Source organism: Panthera onca, chromosome F1, assembly GCF_046562875.1.
Source record: "Panthera onca isolate mPanOnc1 chromosome F1, mPanOnc1 haplotype 2, whole genome shotgun sequence".
Classification (NCBI taxonomy): Eukaryota; Metazoa; Chordata; class Mammalia; order Carnivora; family Felidae; genus Panthera; species Panthera onca.
Genome location: NC_138355.1, coordinates 34,615,954 through 34,636,012, shown reverse-complemented (window position 1 = coordinate 34,636,012; position 20,059 = coordinate 34,615,954). Strand labels below are relative to the sequence as shown.

The following is a 20,059-nucleotide window of genomic DNA, read 5'->3' as shown; positions in this document are numbered from 1 at the left end:
GCATAGGCTAAGTTGGAATCTTTATAGCTGCTAAAATACTAAGCACGTGAGTGATAAAGTAAATGGTAAAAGGAGTTTTGGGTAGGGTCAGGTATTAATTGCAGGAGTGGCCAGCAAGTGATAAATCCAAAGAACATTGCCAAATAGAAATTAATGTATCTATTTGAAACCGTGTAAGAGTGTTGGGAGGAGTGGTGACATGTGGGGTTATGCTTTGACTTGTTTTAGTTGGAGGTAGGTGCGTGGGGACAGGGAGATTAATGAATCCAGGAAGGAAGAAACTTAAAAAAGTGCTTTTTGAAGCTAGAAATTTCCCCATCTGTGGATGCTTTCATGCATAAGTGGGTGACCTCCTTTCATTACAGATATTGGATGGAGTTTTAAGCATTGGATGAAAGGTTTAACTTGGTGACCTTTCCTAATTCTTTCAAGTCAGAGATAGTATGAATCTGCTACTGACAAAAATGGGAAAGATGTGAAGACTGATTTAACAGGGAAAGGATGCAGTGAAGATTCTGAAGGATCTTCTAAGGATGTCATAGATTCTTCTAGAAGGCTCTTTAGGCCTTTTATTAGTTTCATGACTATTATACATTGGATTATTTTAGTTTAGAGTAATGTGTTATTTTTAAAACAACAGCATTTCAGTTGGGGCTTTGCTGTAGAAGTATGTTCTCTGTGCTACTACCTAGCTAGCCACAATTACTACACAGTTTTAGATTGCTAGATATATTCTAGTTGTCCTTTCCTTAAGTTAAATCTCGACCAAAGTTTCTTGAGTTTAAAAGAGAATAGGAAAATCAATAACTTAAAGAAATCCTGTATATTTAAAAAATTTTGACCCTGTTTCTCCTTGTCTTCCCTTTCTTCCACTGCTTCCCTTCTGTCATACACAGACTTTCTAATTCATGCAGTTTCAATCCCCCTCCCTACATTTTTCAACTGAAGCTGCTGCTTAAAGGCTAACACTGGTGCTAGTGACCGAATTCCACAGCTCTCACTCCTTTCCCTGGCCTTTTTCTGAGCCCTTGACATAGATGACAGCCTCTCCTTCTCCCTTTAACTTCTGAGAGGTGATGTTGTCTTTTATAACTATTATGTTCCCATCTCAGCTGTAATTTCCTTTCTGTACATAAATATAAGCATTCTCCCAAGTTTTTATCCTCATTCATTGCTCTTCTCTTTGGAGACAGCATACAAGCTCATCACTTCAAATATTAAAATTATATCATATGTACATATAAATGACACAAACTCAACCACAGATACTCAGCCAAATGAAAAAGAATGTTTAATAATAGCAAGTAGAGTAATGCTGGCAGTCCTGCCTGGACTCCATTTATCAAGCATCTCCCCCAGAGTGAGCAGTTAGGAGGTGGAACTGTGAATCCACTGTTTCTTGAGTCAGCTTCAGCTTCCATGTGCCTCCTGTGTGAGCAGTTTCCTTGACTTGAAATTCTAGTATTTATGTATGTATTCATGTTGTTCATTCGTTGCTACCCTAAATTTCAACCAAAGGCTTCATCTAGGATTCACTGAAAAACTAATGGTCCATTTCAGTGCTGAAGGAATACCTGGCCATGTGGACTTACTGAGAGATTGTGTGCCTGTCTCCATTACCACCTTTAAGAATATTTCAAGAGTAATTTGGAATTAAAAGCAAAAATCTTTCTTTAATTCATGGGCTGATTCTAGAACCTTCATCTAAGTAAGCTATGGCTCCATTGTTTTCCCTCAAACTTTTTCCATACCCTTAAAAACTGTGTTTACATGGATGAACCTGTTTTAGCCTCAAGTGGATCCTGAGCTCCACCTGAATGGACATGGCTTAATTACCTCATTGTCAGTGAATCCCCAGTTACTGTCACCATCTTAGCCTTGCCTTCCCACACCTCCCCAGTCAGCAGTTCAGAACTTCTTAGGTCCTTAACAGCACCACCCTTCTCCCAGCTGTGTGGGCTTAAAGTCTTATTCTGCTTAGAATCCTCTTTCTCTCCCCTTGTTCCCTCTCCCCCAAGAAACTATTGCTTATTAAATTTAGTGTGAACTCATTAACCTTGATATTTACTGCCCTTCCATAAATGATCCTTACCATATTTTAGTTTAGTTAAATATCACCAACTTTCTAGGATTATTTATTAGTTCTTCCTAATTGTTGATCTGTTGTTGCCTATACGTGATATGCCTTCTCCTCATCTTTGCCTTTCGGAAACTTACCCTGTTCTTAAACCCACCTCAATGTCCAGCCCTTCCAACTTTCCTTCTTTTTTGTTCTAGTCATTGTGACTTTTCCCTCTCAGCTTTAAATTCCCCATATACTCTGAACTTTTAATTTTATTAATAGCTATTTGTGTTTTTCCTGTGTCCTGATTTGCTTATAAGCTGAAAATAAGTTTTCATAGTGCGTGTTACTGCTCTTTTATTTTTTGTTCCCTTTTCATTAATGGTACCTTTTCTCCCAGTTTCTGCCTTTCAGGTTTAACAAACATCAGTTAATCAACTTCAACTTCAGTTGGCTCAGGCATTGTGCTAGAGGTTTTTAACATATGTTCTAAACATAGCTTTACAAAAATTTTACATTTATCCTAAATTTAATCTTCAGAACACTTGTAATGTAGTATTACAGGAGATCTTCAGTATCCAGTGTTCATTAATCTGAAGGATTCATGGATAAGCAAATTTGCCAAACAAGAGAATATTCACTGATGAACTAAGCACTTCTAAAATTAGGCTCTGCTCACCAGCTATCCCTCATTAACTCTGGCTGTTATCTTTCCCATCCATCACATCAGCATCCTTCTCTATTACTTCCTTGCTAATCTAATGCAAATACAGCACAAACCAAAATGAAATTATAAACCTTGCAAAAGATGCAAAACTTCATAAAGTCTATGAAAGTACAAGAGAATGGCTTTAATCACTTGCAAAATTGTTAACAGATGGGTATTTAGCAGAGTTAACAATTGAAAAAAGGTTGATGACTCATACGCATTTCAAAGAACAATTTGAGTAGCAAAGAATTAAGGGAGGCCCTTGGAAAAATTGTTGGAAGTTTTCAAAACAGAATTACCTATTATATGCTCATGTTACAAATTTCAAAGCTGGTGAATGTTATGCCATTATACTATTATATGCCAAAAATAAAAAAATAAATAAAAGCATATGAGTGAAACCATTAACTATTTAAAAAATAATTTTCATAAGTTTTAGTTTCATATTTCAGATTAAGTTGTAGTCAACCCTTTATTTTTTTTTACACCATTTATTCTGAAATGCCTGGGCCTTTTAAAAAGGTTCTAGAACAATTATCCTTGGGTACCAAGGACCTCTTTTATCTACCTTTCACAGCCCAGGTGGCATCAGATTGCCACCTCAAATATTAGCTCCTATTCCATTCTTGTTAGCCCTCTTTTGGGGGAACATATGTTTAAAATTTTGAATTTTTCTTTTGTTGTCTCCTTTTGCTTTTCCATTCCTTCCTTCTTTCGTTTTCACACTTTTAAAGTTTGGTTCACTCTTTTCTTATTACTGCTTCTTTATGCTATAGCCCCCTCTTTTTCTTGACCTTTTTGCTGTTCTTTTATTTCATTGCCAGTATCCTAACCTTGAGGCTTATCCACTGTCTGTCTGGCCTTGCCTTGCTATCTCTTTTAATCTCATCACCTGGTATTCAGTGCTCTCTGGTTTAGGTTTGTCCCTCCTTTATTCAGTCTTTTTTTAAACTTTTTTCCTTTCTTCTCTAATAATTTTTTTCTAATTTAAATTTTTTCTTTTAGTCTTTCTTCTGAATGCTTGCTTTTTATACACCTTCCTCATGGTGAGAAAGTAGATGTACCCAGAACCTCTTTGTACTGTAGAAACTCTTATTGCTAAGACCTTGAGTGAGATAAGACCTAAACACTTGTTCTCAAAGAAAGCATTTCTTTCTGTTTTGCTATCCATCCATGTATCACAGCCTATCCATCCATGTATTACACCAGGACAATTTATCTGGTAGTGTCTTCTGCAAACCTCTGTAGACTGGTGTACTTATTTCTGTCCCTCCTTCTTCTGCCAGAAGTCCTTGTACTAATCAGTGAGTATACACTAATGAAATTTGATTAGGTGTTTAATATTGTAATTTTGTCATAATAAAAATCCTGAACTTGGATTTTTTTTTAAACAAAAATATTGGGAGAAATGTGGGGAGGTCTTGGGGGAAAAATCTGTTCTTATAGTGCGTCACTCTCTGCTTCAGAAAGTAAAAGAAATATTTTAGGAGTTAGGCCTCGTCTCTAGTTCTATATTCATTTGTAACACTGGTTTTGGTGGAGCAAGGTTAGGTTTATTCTAAATATGAAGAGAAAAAATTTTAAAGAGAGTCACAGATCTTCTCTAAAGAAGATTAATTCTCTTAAATGTTTAAAACCAAGCTAAAATTAACACTTGCCATGTGTGGTAGGAACATTGTAGTTGGAAAATGGGTGACTAATAGATTTTCTCAGTTTTAATGCCTCTGACTAGAGTATAAATGTGAATGTTGTTCATGCTCCCAAATTGGTACATTTCACTTTCATTATCTTTTTGTGTGGGTAAAAGGTAACTCAGAATATATTTTTTTAATCCTTATAAAAACAGAATCTACGTAAATCAGAGTTTTAGTAATCTCATGTCTGTGATTTGGTGAAAAGTTAAAAAAAAATAAGCACTTTGGAAAAATGTCTGTCTTCATATCCTCATTAGGAAACTTCTCTTTAATTTTGTAGTCAAATCAGAAAATTAATGCCCGTTGGACCACAGAGGAGCAGCTTCTAGCAGTGCAAGGTATATTAAAGATAAGCAGTTATTGTTGTTAACTATTTAACCTGTCATGAAAGGTGACGACCATAGTTCTTCCCTTTCTTTAGAAATGGATCAAGAAAGAGCTCTTGTGTTTACCACAAACACAAAAATTCCTGATAATCAGGAATTCTGTTTTGTTCTTGTGAATGTGACTTACTGAGCCTATATGCATTTTGGGTCCTGTATAGCATGTAACACATTCTCAGCCTTAACCATGACGGTGATGACAAGCTCAAACAAGTCATATGGTTTCTCTGTGCCTTTGCTTCTGTGTTCCTGCAGTTGGGTTCATTCTTTATATTAGTCATTGATAATTCATCATTAAGAGCATAAACTATTATGTTTCTGGTTTTTCTAATTACTCTGTATAATAGTGTTTCTCTATTTGATAAATGTCAGGTACTGAAAATATTAGTGATACACTTTCAACGTATTGTAACTTGAGATATGTGACACTGAATGATTAGAAACCCAATTTTAAAAATATATATATATATATATGTAAAACAAAAGAGAGAGTTAAGAGATGCTTTTAAAAATATACATAAAGCATTTTTAAATGCACTATTTATAAGAATGCTTTGTTGAATTATATGACAGAACACTTTTTGTATTATGAATGCCTATCGGCAAATTGGAAGCATTATAAACTTGGATTTTCCCATGTTTGAATTAAGGAAGGACAAACTGTATATTTTTTATTCAGTGTTGTAGCTGTGTTTTGTTTTTTTTTTTTTCTTTTCCCTTCAAGATAAACTGTCTGCAGGACTGATTGTGTAATTGTAAGTTTGGTCTATAATTTGGTTTTCCTGGCTGAGCCCTCTTTGTGTTGAGCGCTAATAGTTGCTAGGTCAGTAGCTACTAGCAATTTTTTTTTTTTTTATCTAAGAAAGTTGGGCCCTCGTGAAACATATAAGTACTTTAAAAAATATTTCTAGGTATTCAAGCATAGAGAACATATTTAACTCAAAAATGATCTGCAGGTATCATTTGGATATGAGAATAATGTAATTAAAAACTGATTAATAGACAACTCTGCAGTTTGGATTAGAGTGAGTAAGAATTACCTGGCCACTGTGATTAGAAACTGTCACAGGACGGTGCCAACACGGTGATGTCATCCTTCTCTTTGGCCTATACAGCACAAAATAGTCATTTCATAAACAGAATGCTTGATCCTACGGAGGCAGGGTACTGGACGTGCATTGAGCACATCTATAATTGTGGAACTAAGTTTCTGAATGAGTCAGAACAAAGCTTAATTAGTTTATAATGTTCAGTAGTAGCCAGTTTTAAATTAGAAACTATTTAAAATTCAGATTAAAAAATTAGCAGGAGCACCTGGCTAGCCCATTTGGTAGGTTATGTGACTCTTGATCTCACAGTCATGAGTTCAAACCCCATGTTAGGCGTAGAGCTTACTTTTAAAAAAAATTTTTTTTTCCCCAGAGGCTGCTTCATACTGATTTGGATCTGTGACTTAATAGCTCTAACATAGTTATTTGAGGAGGCATTACTTTTATTGATGTAAAGCCTGTGTTCTCTGTCCATCCTTGTGTGTGTGTGTGTGTGTGTGTGTGTGTGTGTGTGTGTGTGCGCGTGCGTGTGCATGTGTGTATAAAGCCTGGAGAATTTAACCCTGATTTCCAGTATTTCAGTTGCTTAAAGGTTAGTATATTAATCCTGTACTCTAGTATAAGAAAATTATCCCAGTAAAGGATTTTCTGAAGAGACTTACTTGGGAAATCTGGGCTGATGTTTCCAAAGCATTCAGGATTTGAAACTGTTCTGCAGCACTGTTTTTAAGTGGTAGAGACCATTGAGTCTTATGGCTGGGCTGGATGTGATGCAGAGCTGCATTCAAGGAAAGGGATAATGGCAAGGTTTACATTTATAGTTTAAGCTATATATTTATGTGGACATTATCTCAGCTTATATATATTAAAAGAATAGTTATGAATATAATCAAACATTTCCCCTCTGCTGAGATATATTCAGTATTGTATTCTTATGCCCATTTGAAAAGTAATCCTTAAATAAATCATACTGATGTAGCAATTTGTACAGAAATATGCATGTCTTAGGATTTTGAAGGTACTCTCTTAATATGTTAATGTCATCGTTTTATTTATTTTAACTCTGTATGTGGAATTTTTGTTTCTCTTTGGGTTTGTTAAGGGTTTTTTTGTTTTTGTTTTTTTTCATTTTGGGTGGTTTTTGTTTCATAAAATAAAATAATATAGAGCTATTTGTGTCCAAAATAGTTATTTTAGGGAAAATTAAAAAGTGCCTTTTTTGCTAATGAGCCCACACGTTTATAAAATTCTTAGAAGTATGTCTTATAAACAGTGTAATCACATAGTAATGTCACCTGAACCTGAGTCTCAGTGTAGGTAAGGTACATAACTGCAGTTTTTTTTTTAACTTTAGAGTTTGCTATTCAGAAGTACCTGTCTTAGCGGGCAGTTGTTTGGGGTTTTTTTTCTCTTTAATCTTTATTTGTGATAAACCTTTAGATGATATTATTCTTATGACTGTTTCAGTTTCACAAAGTAAATCATTTATATTTTGATATTAATAGTTTATAAGCACTTTATTTTTAAGACATTCTGTGTGTATATTCTGATTGGTTACTCATTTGTTAAATGCTTTTTTAAATCTTGCTCATAGTTGACTATTAGAGTGACTTGGAAAGAGAAATTTGTAAATTCTAGTGTCATTTAGTGAGATTTATAATTCTGTTAAATAAACTTATTTGTTGTAACTCTTTTAAAATCACATAAATATATTAAGATCATTTCCTAGGGCTTAAACATATATTTCCCACTTTTTTCTTTTTACCATATACTCATATTGTTGTTAACTAAATACTACCATTTAAATAATAAATATTTAAATAAATAATAAACTATTTTTCCTTCTTTCTCCCTTATTTGGAAGGGGGGAAGTCATGCTCAGACCAAACAAGAATATCTGGTTTATACTTGTGTAATCTATCACTTTACTTAATGTTAATTTTAGTTCTAGCTATGTTAAAACTTGAGTAACATTCTTCAAGAGTCCACAGGTAGGATATTATAAACACCAACTAATTTAAACCTCTAAAAGTACTTGCTTAGAATGGTATTTCTACATTTTCTGTAATCTGTTCCAGCCTTATGTGTCTGTGTTTTCTTACTATAACAAATTAGTTAACATTGAAATTAATTATAGTCTTCACAGTTTGTGTTAATGGAAATATCTCTGTTTATGGCTTGTGTCATCTACATATAAATATTTTTTCTAATCTATAGTGCTTTTAGAATTATCCTAAAATCAGTCTTGATACTCATATGATAAACATTTCTTAACAAGAATTAAGAAAGGAATTAGATTCTCGGTGTATTTTTTTTCATGTAAAATGGAACAATTATTAGCTGTTTTCAAAAAATAATACGTTTAAATGATAGTACAAACCATTGACTCTTTAAAGTGTGTAGAGGCAGAGCATGGTATTCAATATTTATTTTAGACCTTCTCTTAACTGTGTTAATCATTAGTGCTAAAAAATAATACATCCCCCACCTAAAATATTAGCGCTATTTTAAGGTAAACGACAAGAAATTTTTCCAGTTTTATCAAGATGTCAACTTCAATTTTTAGTGTTTTTTTTCCATATTGCCTGCCTTCTCTTCTAAAACAGGAAACGACAAAACTGTTCTAGTCAGTTATGCTTTTACACTTAAATGTTACCTTCTCTTCCTGTAGTTTGTATGTTTCATTTGTTTTTAGGAGAAATTAAGTAGCAAGTCTAGAAATTGTCTTTCTAATTTTATCTCATACGTTTTTAAAAAGCTAGAATGGTTCCTAAAGGAGGGGAAAACAGATTTGGCACTTGATTAAAACATAGGGATTGTAGCCCAGTACATGAATGATCAAAAGGAAATGGAAATAGGTGATTCATATTTTTCCATCTAAAAAACACCTGTTTGCTTTAGAGAGTTTCTTCTATCATAAGGTATCATAAGAATGGAGACCCAAAAGTATCAGCCCTCTGATGCATGCACTTCAAATAATTGATTCAAAATCTCCAGCATTTTTGTGATAGAATTTAACTTATAACAGGGAAGATTGGAACACAAGACTCAGAAGAGAAAGGGTAGACATTAGAAAGAGAATATATGATTTTGACTTTTAGCCCTCACCTACATGACACCATTCACTGTCCTACTGCTATTTGATATCTTTTTTTTTTCACCTTAATATGAATTCTTGAAGAGATTTGCAGGAGGTACAAAGAAGTGCATGTTCCCAAATGGTTTGAGTTTAAAATTAATCTTTTTTTGATAGGAAAGAGCTGTATCCCTGAAGTTTCTGGATGTCACTATGTTCTTATTTCAAAATGGATTTCCTGGTTATACTAAGTATATGCTCACTTTAAGAAATTTTGTTACAAGAAGCAGGAAACAATATTCTGCCTCCCCCAAATTTTACTACCCAGAAGCAGCTGGCCACTGTAATGTTTTGATTTATTTTTTGTAGTCCAAAATCAGATTTTAAAAAATAACTTTTTAAACGTACCAAATACGGTCTCGGGATATCCCTTCTGTCTCAGGAAGAAAAAAAAAGTCTGTAATTTCATGTCGAAAGCTGGGAAACACCATGCTACAAATGCTTCTGAAGTTACAATCTTACTAGCCAAATTAAAAAATATATACAAATATGGTTTTTGGGGGGTGGAATGAAGAATACTGTTTGGAAAATGTGGGCTTTTATAAAATGTAATATCAGTCATATTTTTATATTAATTCCCAAACAGAACTTTAAAAGTGTATGTTAAAGATTCTAAAGTATCATTTGCCAGCATAGGAAGCCAAGTTGTTCACTGTAACTTTCAAATGAACTTTCGAAATTTGACTGAAAATGCTTTTCTTTGTCTTCCTGGGAAATTTACAATTTACATCTTCCAGGATTTTCTAAAATTTCATTCTACTAACCTTTAAAAACTGACTTTTTGCCCTAAAGGTGAGAAGTTTAATTTAAAACCATGGTTCAGATGGACCTAATAAGCCTTTTTCATCTATAGAAAGAGAGAGATTTAATCATTGTGTTTAATTCCCTTGCTGATAAATCAATCAGATGGCCTTGCCTATTATAAATTATGAGAAAAGAATGGACCACCCTTCTTCAAGGTACAAATCGGCACAACAGTAGCTCTGATGTCCTGTGTTGTTAAAGTTAGTTCCTCTGCTTTGACTGCCCCTGCTAGGTTTTCCTCCAGAAGGCTAGCTGGGGATTCTTCTGAAGGAGCTGCCCCATTAAGTCTTCAGCTGGTGTTTCACTAGAGTTTACCTAGTTAATCAGCTACGGTATAAACTTAAGAATTCCACCTTCTAACCAAAATAGGCTGTTGAGCCAGCATCATGGGGAGTGTAAAGGTGATGAAGTTAGCTATATGTGACTCTTGTTTGGGGAAGAAAAAATCAATTCTATTTCCTGAACACTTTCTGTGTACTTAGCATTATATTTCATTGGACAGTACTTCCTAACCTTTCTCACATCATGGCATACAAAAAAAAATACAAAATTTGTCACAACACACTGGGGAAAACAGATGAGACTACTGTTGTCCAGAAAAGACTGCCAAAGAGCTCTGGCTGTTCCAGAACCTGCCCAGCTGTCCTGCAGGCTGAGGGGATTAATATCCCTGAAGGCCCACTTGTTCTCCGGACATGAGTGGGATCCTCAACCAGACTCCAGAGGTCTGATCTGAGCCTTAAAATTTTGCAAAGTAGTTTATATAAGACTGGCATCCATGAGTTAATAATAAACATACCTGGGTGACTCAGAACCTAGGTGACTTGGAAAAGGTCCTTGATATCCAGAGTATCTGGGAAAACTAAGGCTCCTATAGGAAGTAGTTTTGCTTTGAGGGGTCTGTAACTCTGGAAGTGCAACAATGTTGGTGACATGGTAAAGTCCATTGAGCAAGAGAAAATGGGAAATCAAAAAAGGGGACAGCTATAAAATGGAATCAGACATGGGGACAACTTACTGGTAGATTTTGGAATATATTTTGCTAAAGAAATAGGTGTTCTGAGCGTTATAATATCTTCATACTTGGACTCAGTTAATTTTAATGTGACTTCTTGCTAGAATACAGAAGAACTAATCTTAGATTTATTTGAAGTTTTCATTTCTAATCTCATGTATTCAGTAGATTTGGTCATTTCTAAAATGTAAACTAAATATCCCTTGAAAATTAGTACATCGATAGAACACTGTGTCTGATTTCTAAAGAGTAGTTATTTTCAAGTGCAGCAATCTCAAATAATTTGTTATTTTCAAAGTATAAGTAATAGAGAAGTACTTGAATATATAGAAGTAATTTCTAATATTAAATAACCTTGGATTTCTATTGCCAAATATGCCCTCAATGGAACCTAGTCACCATTAGAATTTATACTCAACTACAGAGTTTAAAGTGGACATTAGCTCATGGATTTAAAGAGAATTTATATTGCTAAATGCTGTAAAGAACATCAAGTGTCATAATTTATTATCATGCATGTCTTCGCCTTTGAGAACAGAGGAAATGAGCATAGTTTATAAACCCAGAACTCTATATTAAAAATCACTATAGCTTAATAATCTCAAACTTCTTGCCCAGAATGGCCTTTAAGATAAAGGAACACCCCATGGAGTCAAGCCTAGCTAGTTGAATGTAAGCAGGAGATACTCATTCCCAAGTTCTCCATATAAAAGAAGGGCAGAAATTAAAAGCAAGAATTTTGTCATATCATGATGCTGCTTTAAGAAGATAATTGGGGAGATGATACCAATAGGTACCACTAAACGTGTCTAGCGTTTTTCCTGGGGTGTTAACATATCCTCATATTATTCTCTCATCTGTGATTGTGTACATGTTGAATTTATTTAAAGCCCCATGATTCTGGTTGCTTAGGTTAAATTACGCACTTTAATATCATAAGTATCATTTTTTCCTCCTTTCTCATGTCTAATTAATGAGTTACTGTTTCTGTATTTTAAACAGTAGTTATCAAATTGTAAAATCAAAATTTGTGACAGCTTTTATCTTTTGAGCTAAGTGCATCTCTTTCTAGAATGAGTCAGTGAACCTCCTTTTACAGTTCCCTTAAGAGCAATTTATTACCCATCTGATTACAGAAAGTCATTTCAAATTCTGTAGTATAATTGACTATCTCAAATTCACAAATCAAATGTAATCTTTTGTTATAATAAAACTTCCATAGTGAAAAGTTAAGTTCTCAAATAACTGAATGTGCAGTCCTTCTTAAATTTACAGCAGTGACGATAAGCCCAACAAGCCCTCTCTGCAGTACCGCTGGGACTCCTCCACATGCACAGCCTTTGCAACTGTTAGGGGAGTTGAAATCCAGCTACCTCCAAAGAATAGCTTCCCTTGTTTTTGTCCGTCACACTGTGATGATTCTTTTTTGTGTGTGTTTAAATTCTTATTTCTCTACGTTGGTACCCTGGTGAGATTAGGCAAGTAATCATAGTGAAGCCGATATTAAAACCAAATTATAACGCTTTTCTTAATGGGGGAACTCTAAGACTACTCACTCAGTCCATTGAGGGGATAAAAGAGATGGCTTATTCCCATCCAGTTTTGTTTACAAACGGTGTTGCTCAAATTTAGGTGACTGGCTACTAGGGAAATAAATGAATGTGGAATTGAGGATGGAACAAAGAATTCAATGCTTTACAATAAATGGACTGTATTTGAGAGTTCAAGAAAGGATTGGAGAAAATAACTGAGTATGTAAAAAATGGTAAGTTCCTGATTGTTCAGTTGAAGGCAAGTGGCTGGCTCGATGAAATGACGTAATTGATAGTTTTCATCTGTGACCCTGATATCTTAGTCTCTATCTCAGAATTGAGAAATGAGCAGAGTTTATGAGAAAGGATTTTCATTGCTGGTATCTTTTGTGTGTGCATGATGTGTAGTACACACAGCTCTCCTTATTGATCCTTCACAGGTGTATTATTTACTTTGCCTTCCAGGTGTCCGCAAATATGGTAAAGATTTTCAAGCTATTGCAGATGTAATTGGCAACAAGACTGTTGGCCAAGTGAAGAACTTCTTTGTAAACTACAGGCGTCGGTTTAACTTAGAGGAGGTATTGCAGGAGTGGGAAGCAGAACAAGGAACCCAGGCTTCTAATGGTGATGCTTCTGCTTTAGGGGAGGAGACAAAAAGTGCTTCTAATGTGCCATCAGGGAAGAGCACTGATGAAGAAGAGGAGGTGTGTTTGTGTATGGAATTTGAGCTCATATGAGTTGAGGAATCATTTTGTGTGGTGTTCTGTAAGGTTAATTTGTCAGAGGACTAGCTAAATGAGCATGAAAGGTTGACAATACACTTACTCAGTGGTGCCTCTCTCGTGACTCTTAAGTCCTAATGACATGCTAAGTTCTGATCCCAGAAGAATGGAGAGTGTATTGTTCTTTCATAGTCTTATTTTTATTTCCAGTGTTAAGCTGTTTACTAATAAAGATGCCTGTTTGGTAGCTTCGTTGCTTTTTCGGTTTTTGGTTTTTGTTTTGTTTTGTTTAAAATAAAAGAAGCTTGTGCTTCCAAAAAACACTGGTGTTACGTTTTTGTTTTGTTTTGATTTGTTTTGTTTTTCCTGTGACAGCCCGAACTATGTTGTACTAAGTTCATTAGGAACTATCATCTCATACATGTATTTTTGTTTCCTCACCTCTAGGCACAGACCCCACAGGCTCCTCGGACTCTGGGTCCATCACCTCCTGCCCCATCATCCACTCCAACACCAACAGCCGCCATTGCCACTCTGAACCAGCCTCCACCACTTCTTCGTCCAACACTGCCTGCTGCCCCTGCTCTTCACCGGCAGCCTCCTCCACTCCAGCAGCAGGCTCGGTTCATCCAGCCCCGGCCAACTTTAAATCAGCCTCCACCACCTCTCATTCGCCCTGCTAATTCTATGCCACCCCGTCTAAACCCAAGACCAGTGTTGTCCACGGTTGGTGGTCAACAGCCACCGTCACTTATCGGAATTCAGACAGATTCACAGTCCTCACTGCACTAAAGTTAAATTGGACAGAGCTACAGTAACTTTTCACCCTACCGTTATACCAGTGCTCATCAGACTGATGCAAAAGAGGACAGGATAATCCTTCCTAGATACTGAGGCTGCGAACTAGTTCTGTGGCAGTGGGCTAGCATAAGTGGATGTCTAAGAAATTTTTTAGTTCATGCAACTGAACTAAATGTTATACGATAAAAAGCCTACGTACGGTTAGCCTCCTTTGTAGAGTATACGTTCAGTGACATGATCTCATTAAAAGAAAAAAAAGATTAAGTATTCTATATACCAAGGTTTTCTTGTTTTATTTTTACTGTATTTATTTTATTGAGATTCTTTATATTTCTGCCTCTTCATAGTCAAGGCTCTTAGTACAGGAATATTGACTTAGGAATTGTGAAAACTCCTTAAGTTTCTTAAGGATGTTTGACTTTTTTCTTTCTTCCTTAATTTAATTTTTAACAACATTTTCCTATGTTAGGAGTGCAAGAATAAATAGCCTGCATTTCAGATTTTGACATATGTTCATTTAATGCATATTTAAGAAATTATAGTGCATATCCCTTTTTTCAAAAAATCTTGCTTTTTTTTCCAAAGGAATTTTAATATATTCCTTTAAAAGAAAGCAATTTAATCAATTGCAAAGCAATTATATGAAACCACAAAGAATGTACTGAACCTACTAACCCTTTAACATACACTTCAGGGTCCTAGTACAAAGTCCTTGCTTAAAGGTCATTGACCCATCATCTATCAGTAATAAGAGGATCGGAATAATAATTTTACGTACAAATGAGGACTTAATTTGTTGAAGTACAGTGTCTTTAAGTTCCTTGAAGATGGAGTTAATTTTGACTTTTTTTTTTTTTTTTTTTTTTTAATGTTTCTAAATGCTATCTGCTTTCAACTAGTTGCCTATATTCGGGGACGTTAGAAGAGAATTATATTTTGTCAGTAACGTGGAGATAGTGGTTATGGAAGCATTTATTTACAGTACCCTTTTTGTGTTTAGGTTCCGACTTAAAATTGCCCTCATACTTATTAATATGGTCTGCATTTAATATAAAGGATGTTTTCTTGATAAATCTCTATTGTACTATTTGGATACATTTGTGTATTCCTTGCAGCCGACCTGTGCTTGTGGGTTTGGTTTAGGGTTAAATCATCAACATTATTTCATAAAATAAATTTAAGAATTTGTTCTGTGTCATCTAAAGATGTATCAGTATATTGTCACAATTGTGCTGTTAACTTAAAATGCTGAGGCCCCTTTTTATAAAGAAGCAAAAACATTTCAAGTCTTAATTGAACTCATAAATCATTAAGTACCTACAAAGAATATTTTGCAAGTAATAGTATTTCAACAATGTGTTACTAATATTTTTGATACAGTGATTTCATATTGGAATCATGACTTGTGCAAAGGGACAGATCACTTAGATTACTATCCTAGTGAAACATAAGGCTAAATGTTTGCACATTTACATTCTCATATTTAGAACTACTTTACAACATCTAAGGCCCTAATTTGTTTTGAGAAGTCATATATTCTCAATATTGGAAAAATAATCCTTACATTGGCTCTAAAGCCTTAAAAGAGCTGTAGATTTAAATTCATTGTTTAGTTTCAATTTTGAAGTTTTAGACCACTCTTCTTCAGAAGGACCTTAAGTTCTGGCACAAACTTTTTCCAGGGTGTGTCTTTTCTTTCTCATTGGATCATTTTAAATAGTTCCTGCCCCTGGATTATAACTAGATAAAAATCTGATTTAAAACCCTTAATATTCAAGAATTTATACTTATTTTTACTTTAAAAGCCACGAGGGGAGGGGGGGGAGTTATATATCTTAAAAGAAAATATCTAAAGCATTTTTCTAAAGATTGTCTTGCATACGTGCATATTATACAGCTCTTATTGTCTTGTCTCTCGTCAGTAGACCTTCAGTATACAGTGTGTGGGACATGTCAGTCACGTTGGTCAGCACCAGCATCTGTCCGGCTGTTAAGTATATTATGATTCATTTAAAAATCTGTTCTATCCCACCCGTGGGCCAAGATGCTGTATCTGAGGGATGTGCTGTGATTTTATTTACGTACACTAGAGCACACAGTAGAAGAATCTGAGCTTCATTAGTAATATGACACATGTATATAGTGAGATGTCTTATTGTGTGCTTTGCATATTTTGTAAATATTTTGCACGCCATTAATTTTCTTTTTTGTTTAAGCAGTGTTTGGCCTGGAAGAGTGATATGCTTGCTGCTTAATCAAAGGATTAAAGAGTTAAAGGTGTCTATGTCTTCTATTTTTATATAATTTCATGCTGTATGAGGAATTTAGGACCTCTTCACTGTGAAATTCTATTGATTTTTATAAAAAAGCAAAATCTAGAAATATTTTAATGACCATTTCATAATGTCAAGGTTATCATTTTTGAAAAATCTACACCCAAGTATTTTTTTTCATTACATAACTAAAAATAAATCACACTATTGATATGCCTGGTAATATTAATGAAAAAATATTTTTTATATATTCTTTAATTCCAGTGTAATATGGATGGAGGTAAAGGTAAGTTTTGATCATAACTTTTCCTTAATAATTTTACAATTAAGTGAGTAAAAATGTAGAATAAAGGTGAAAGAATATAAAATTCTGTATTAATATAGGCCAACATTCTTTTTAGGAATAAATGTAGGGAATAAGCAAAAAGTGACAGTCATGATTAAAAAAAAAATAATATTGCAAGTTTTTTGTTAAAGTACCAAGTTTAGTTAGTAAGTATGTTATAGTATTTTAATGTTTCTTCCTGCTATCCAAGGAATATTACTCAGACATGTTAATAATGGCTGCTCACTTAACACTAGAGTATCAAGGTCTCCTCAAAGCTACTAATAATCCGACTTAGAACTCAGAGCAAGATCTATGTTTCTCTTTGTGTTTCTCCAAAATGATGAATACATCTGGACTAGGAAACATAAGAAAAAGAAATTAACGTCTGTTAGTTTTTTAACTTAGGCATTCATTATAGATATCCATAAGAAGATAACCGAATAAGTAAATGCAGAAAGAATCCAATAATCAAGTCTGAGAAACCACGTGATATAAAATGTAAAGCGACCTCATTTTCTCGCAGCATTACTGGGAGTACATAACTGCCTTCTCCTAGGACAAAATAGGTCACATATAATCCCTCCTAACTTCAATCCGTATCATAACTTTACCTCAGTGAAGGAATGTTCTGCAGCAATAATTTTTAGTAGCAATGGAGTTGGGAAGTAAATTACTGAATTGCTCCTGGATGTGTGTTTTTATCAAAAGGCCATGTGGCTTTATTTGCCCTTCCTTTACTTGCAAAAGTCTGGCACACCTAAGGGAGAATGATGAAGACCAGGAATTAGTGTTGGGTTGAGATGTTTTCCAGATTTAAAGTAGACCATTGTTTACTGATAAGGGAATGGGTGTTTACAATGTGGTTAATTGAAACTTGAGAATCCTAAAGTTGGAATTTGGGTGAGCAGAGTCTCTAAGGAAAAGATGCTGGGAATGCGAACTGGAGAGATCTAGGAGCAGTCTTCACAATATAAATGGCATAAAGGCTAACCTCCCAGGTTGCTTTATATAATGTCTTTTTTCTCTGTTATATGGTCTAATCTTATTTAAATATATAGGGTGCAGTTACCAAAACTAAGGAGGTCCTGAATTAACACCACAACAAAAGTTACTTCTTGAAGTATCTACCTAGCTTACTGCCCAGAACAGCTTTCATGATTGGCAGGATTTGGCTTCAAGAGGCCTCTACTCCCGAGACCATTTTTGTTCACATGCTGTAGCTTTTCCAAGAGTTTTAAAACAATTGATCGTTGAAGGGCTTGTTGCTTGACTTACATTTAAAAAAAAAAAAAAAAGTCCTCCCTCTACTGTGATGACTCTTTTCCAACTCTATTGAACAAGTTACTTCACCTCTACAATCCTCAGTTTATTTTTCTTCCCTTCCAAAATCTTACTGAACTGACAGGAAATAACAAAAATCAAAATAACATTTAGCAGTGCTAGAAAGCCAGGGGAGGTACGACCAGCAGATGGAGACAGATTATGACAAAACCTCATAGAATTAAGGAACTTCCCAACTCCATGAAGGCAAAAGTACAGGAAAACATTCTCAGAAGTATCCCATAATAACCTCAGATTAGAGGCACAGATATGGAGCAGCCCCCAAAGATTTCCTTCCTGGTATTCATGCCCTTGTGTGTGGGTTGGATGTAGTGACTTGCTTCTGACCAATAAGAAATGGCAAAGATGATGATGTCACTTCTATGGTTAGGCTAAAAGATTGTGATTTATGTCTTGTTAACAGATGATTGCATTCTCTGGTTGCATTGCCTCCTATGAGAGACTCTGAAGCAGAGAATTCAGCCAAGCTGTGCCCTAATTTCTTACAACAGAAACTGAATTCGTATTGTTTGGAGCTGCTAGGTTTGGGGGCAATACTTGTTATGCAGCAATAGAAAACTAATGAAATAGATGACTATCTCCCATCTTAACAAAAGAAAATTGGAATGACTAGATTAATGTCAAAGATTTCAAAGCAAAGAATATTATCAAGGATGGTCATTTAACAATGATAAAGGTGCCCATTCATCAGAGGATCCCTCTTAGAGCTGCAAGAAGAAATAAGCAAATCCTCATTAAAGTCCATGATTTCAATAACCATCTCTCATAAACTGACAACATGAAAACCAAAAATGAGTAAGAATATAGAAGACTTGAACAACACTATCAACATCTTTACCTTTAATTGAAATTCATAGGTCATTCTACCCAGCAACAGAATAAACATGAAATATTTCCAAGATAGACCATGCTTTGTGCCATGAACAAGTGTTAATAAGTGGACAAGGATTCAGATCATCCAGAGAATGTCCTCTAAGTACAATGGAATTATAAATAAGCAACAGAGGGGGCCTGAGTGGTTCAGTCCATTAAGCCTCTGACTCGGTTTCAGTTCAGGTCATGATCTCATGGTTTAAGAGTTCAAGCCCCTCATCAGGCTCTGTGCTGACAGTGTGGAGCCTGCTTGGGATTCTCCCTCTCCCTCTCTCTCTGCCCTTACCTCACTGACACTCTGTCTCTCTTTCTCAAAATAAATAAACTTTTAAAAACATTCTTTAAAAAAGCAACAAATCTCTGAGATTCCCAAATGTCTGGAAATTAAACACATTTCTAAATATGCTATGGGTGAGAAAATAAACTACAAGAGAAATTAGAAAATATCTTGAACTGAAAATAAGTAAAAACATAGTATCTAAAAATCTTTTGGATGCAACAAAGCTGTGCCTAGGAGAAAATTTATAGCTTTAAGTATTTATTTTACATAGGAAGAAAGAATAAGTCATCTAAGCTTTCTTCTACCTTGAAAGCTAGGGGGGGAAAGCAGTAAACTCAACTGAAATAGAAAAGAGTAAATAGATGGTTGAAATAAATGAAATAATAATAGAGAAAAATCTCTGAAACCAGTAGTTCTCAAAAAGATCAACAAAATACATTAGATCAAGAATAAAAAGTGCACAAATTACCAAAATCTAAACTGGAAGAGGGGTCATCATTGTATAACCTACAGAAACTAAAAGAACTAGTAAAGGAATATTATGACCACTTTATGCCAACAAATTTGGAAAGGTTAATGAAATGGACACATTCTTACCAGAACTGTCTCAGAAGATAGAGAAAATCTGAATTAAGTAAAGAAACTGAATTTGTAACTTAAAAATCTTCACACATAGAGAAGTCTTGTCCCAGATGGTTTTACTGATGAATTCTATAAAATCCTTAAAGACATAATATCAAACCCACACAAACTCAGAAAATACAGGGCTCCTTCTATAAGAGCATTATTATTCTGATTCAAAGCCAAATGAAGATAAGAAAACTTCAGACTAATATCTCTAGTGAACAGAGATGCAAAAATCCTTAGGAAAATATTAAATAAAATCACCAGTATCCAAAAAAAAATTGCATGACATAACCCATTCCTGTGTATCCCAGGAATGCAAATCTCGTTTAACAGTCAGAAATCAATTAATGTAATGGGGTTTTCAACCTCAGTACTATTGACATTTGGGGCTAGATAATTCTTTGTTATGCACTGTAGGATGTATAGC

General features: G+C 34.7%; 1 protein-coding gene across 5 annotated transcripts in view; it reads left to right on the top strand.

Moving 5' to 3' along the window:
* The window catches only part of RCOR3 (REST corepressor 3), a 52,993-nt gene extending 36,803 nt beyond the window's left edge, over nucleotides 1-16,190 (top strand). For 3 of the 5 annotated variants that reach the window (XM_060643907.3, XM_060643908.3, XM_060643912.3), the window contains 3 exons: nucleotides 4,746-4,803; nucleotides 12,850-13,091; nucleotides 13,557-16,190. In XM_060643907.3, coding sequence (XP_060499890.3) covers nucleotides 4,746-4,803; nucleotides 12,850-13,091; nucleotides 13,557-13,901 — 645 coding nt within the window. In that variant the 3' untranslated portion in view covers nucleotides 13,902-16,190. The remainder of the gene's footprint in view (nucleotides 1-4,745; nucleotides 4,804-12,849; nucleotides 13,092-13,556) is intronic. The other 2 variants (XM_060643910.3, XM_081791894.1) reach the window with 2 other exon arrangements.
* The last annotated feature ends 3,869 nt before the right edge of the window (nucleotides 16,191-20,059 follow it).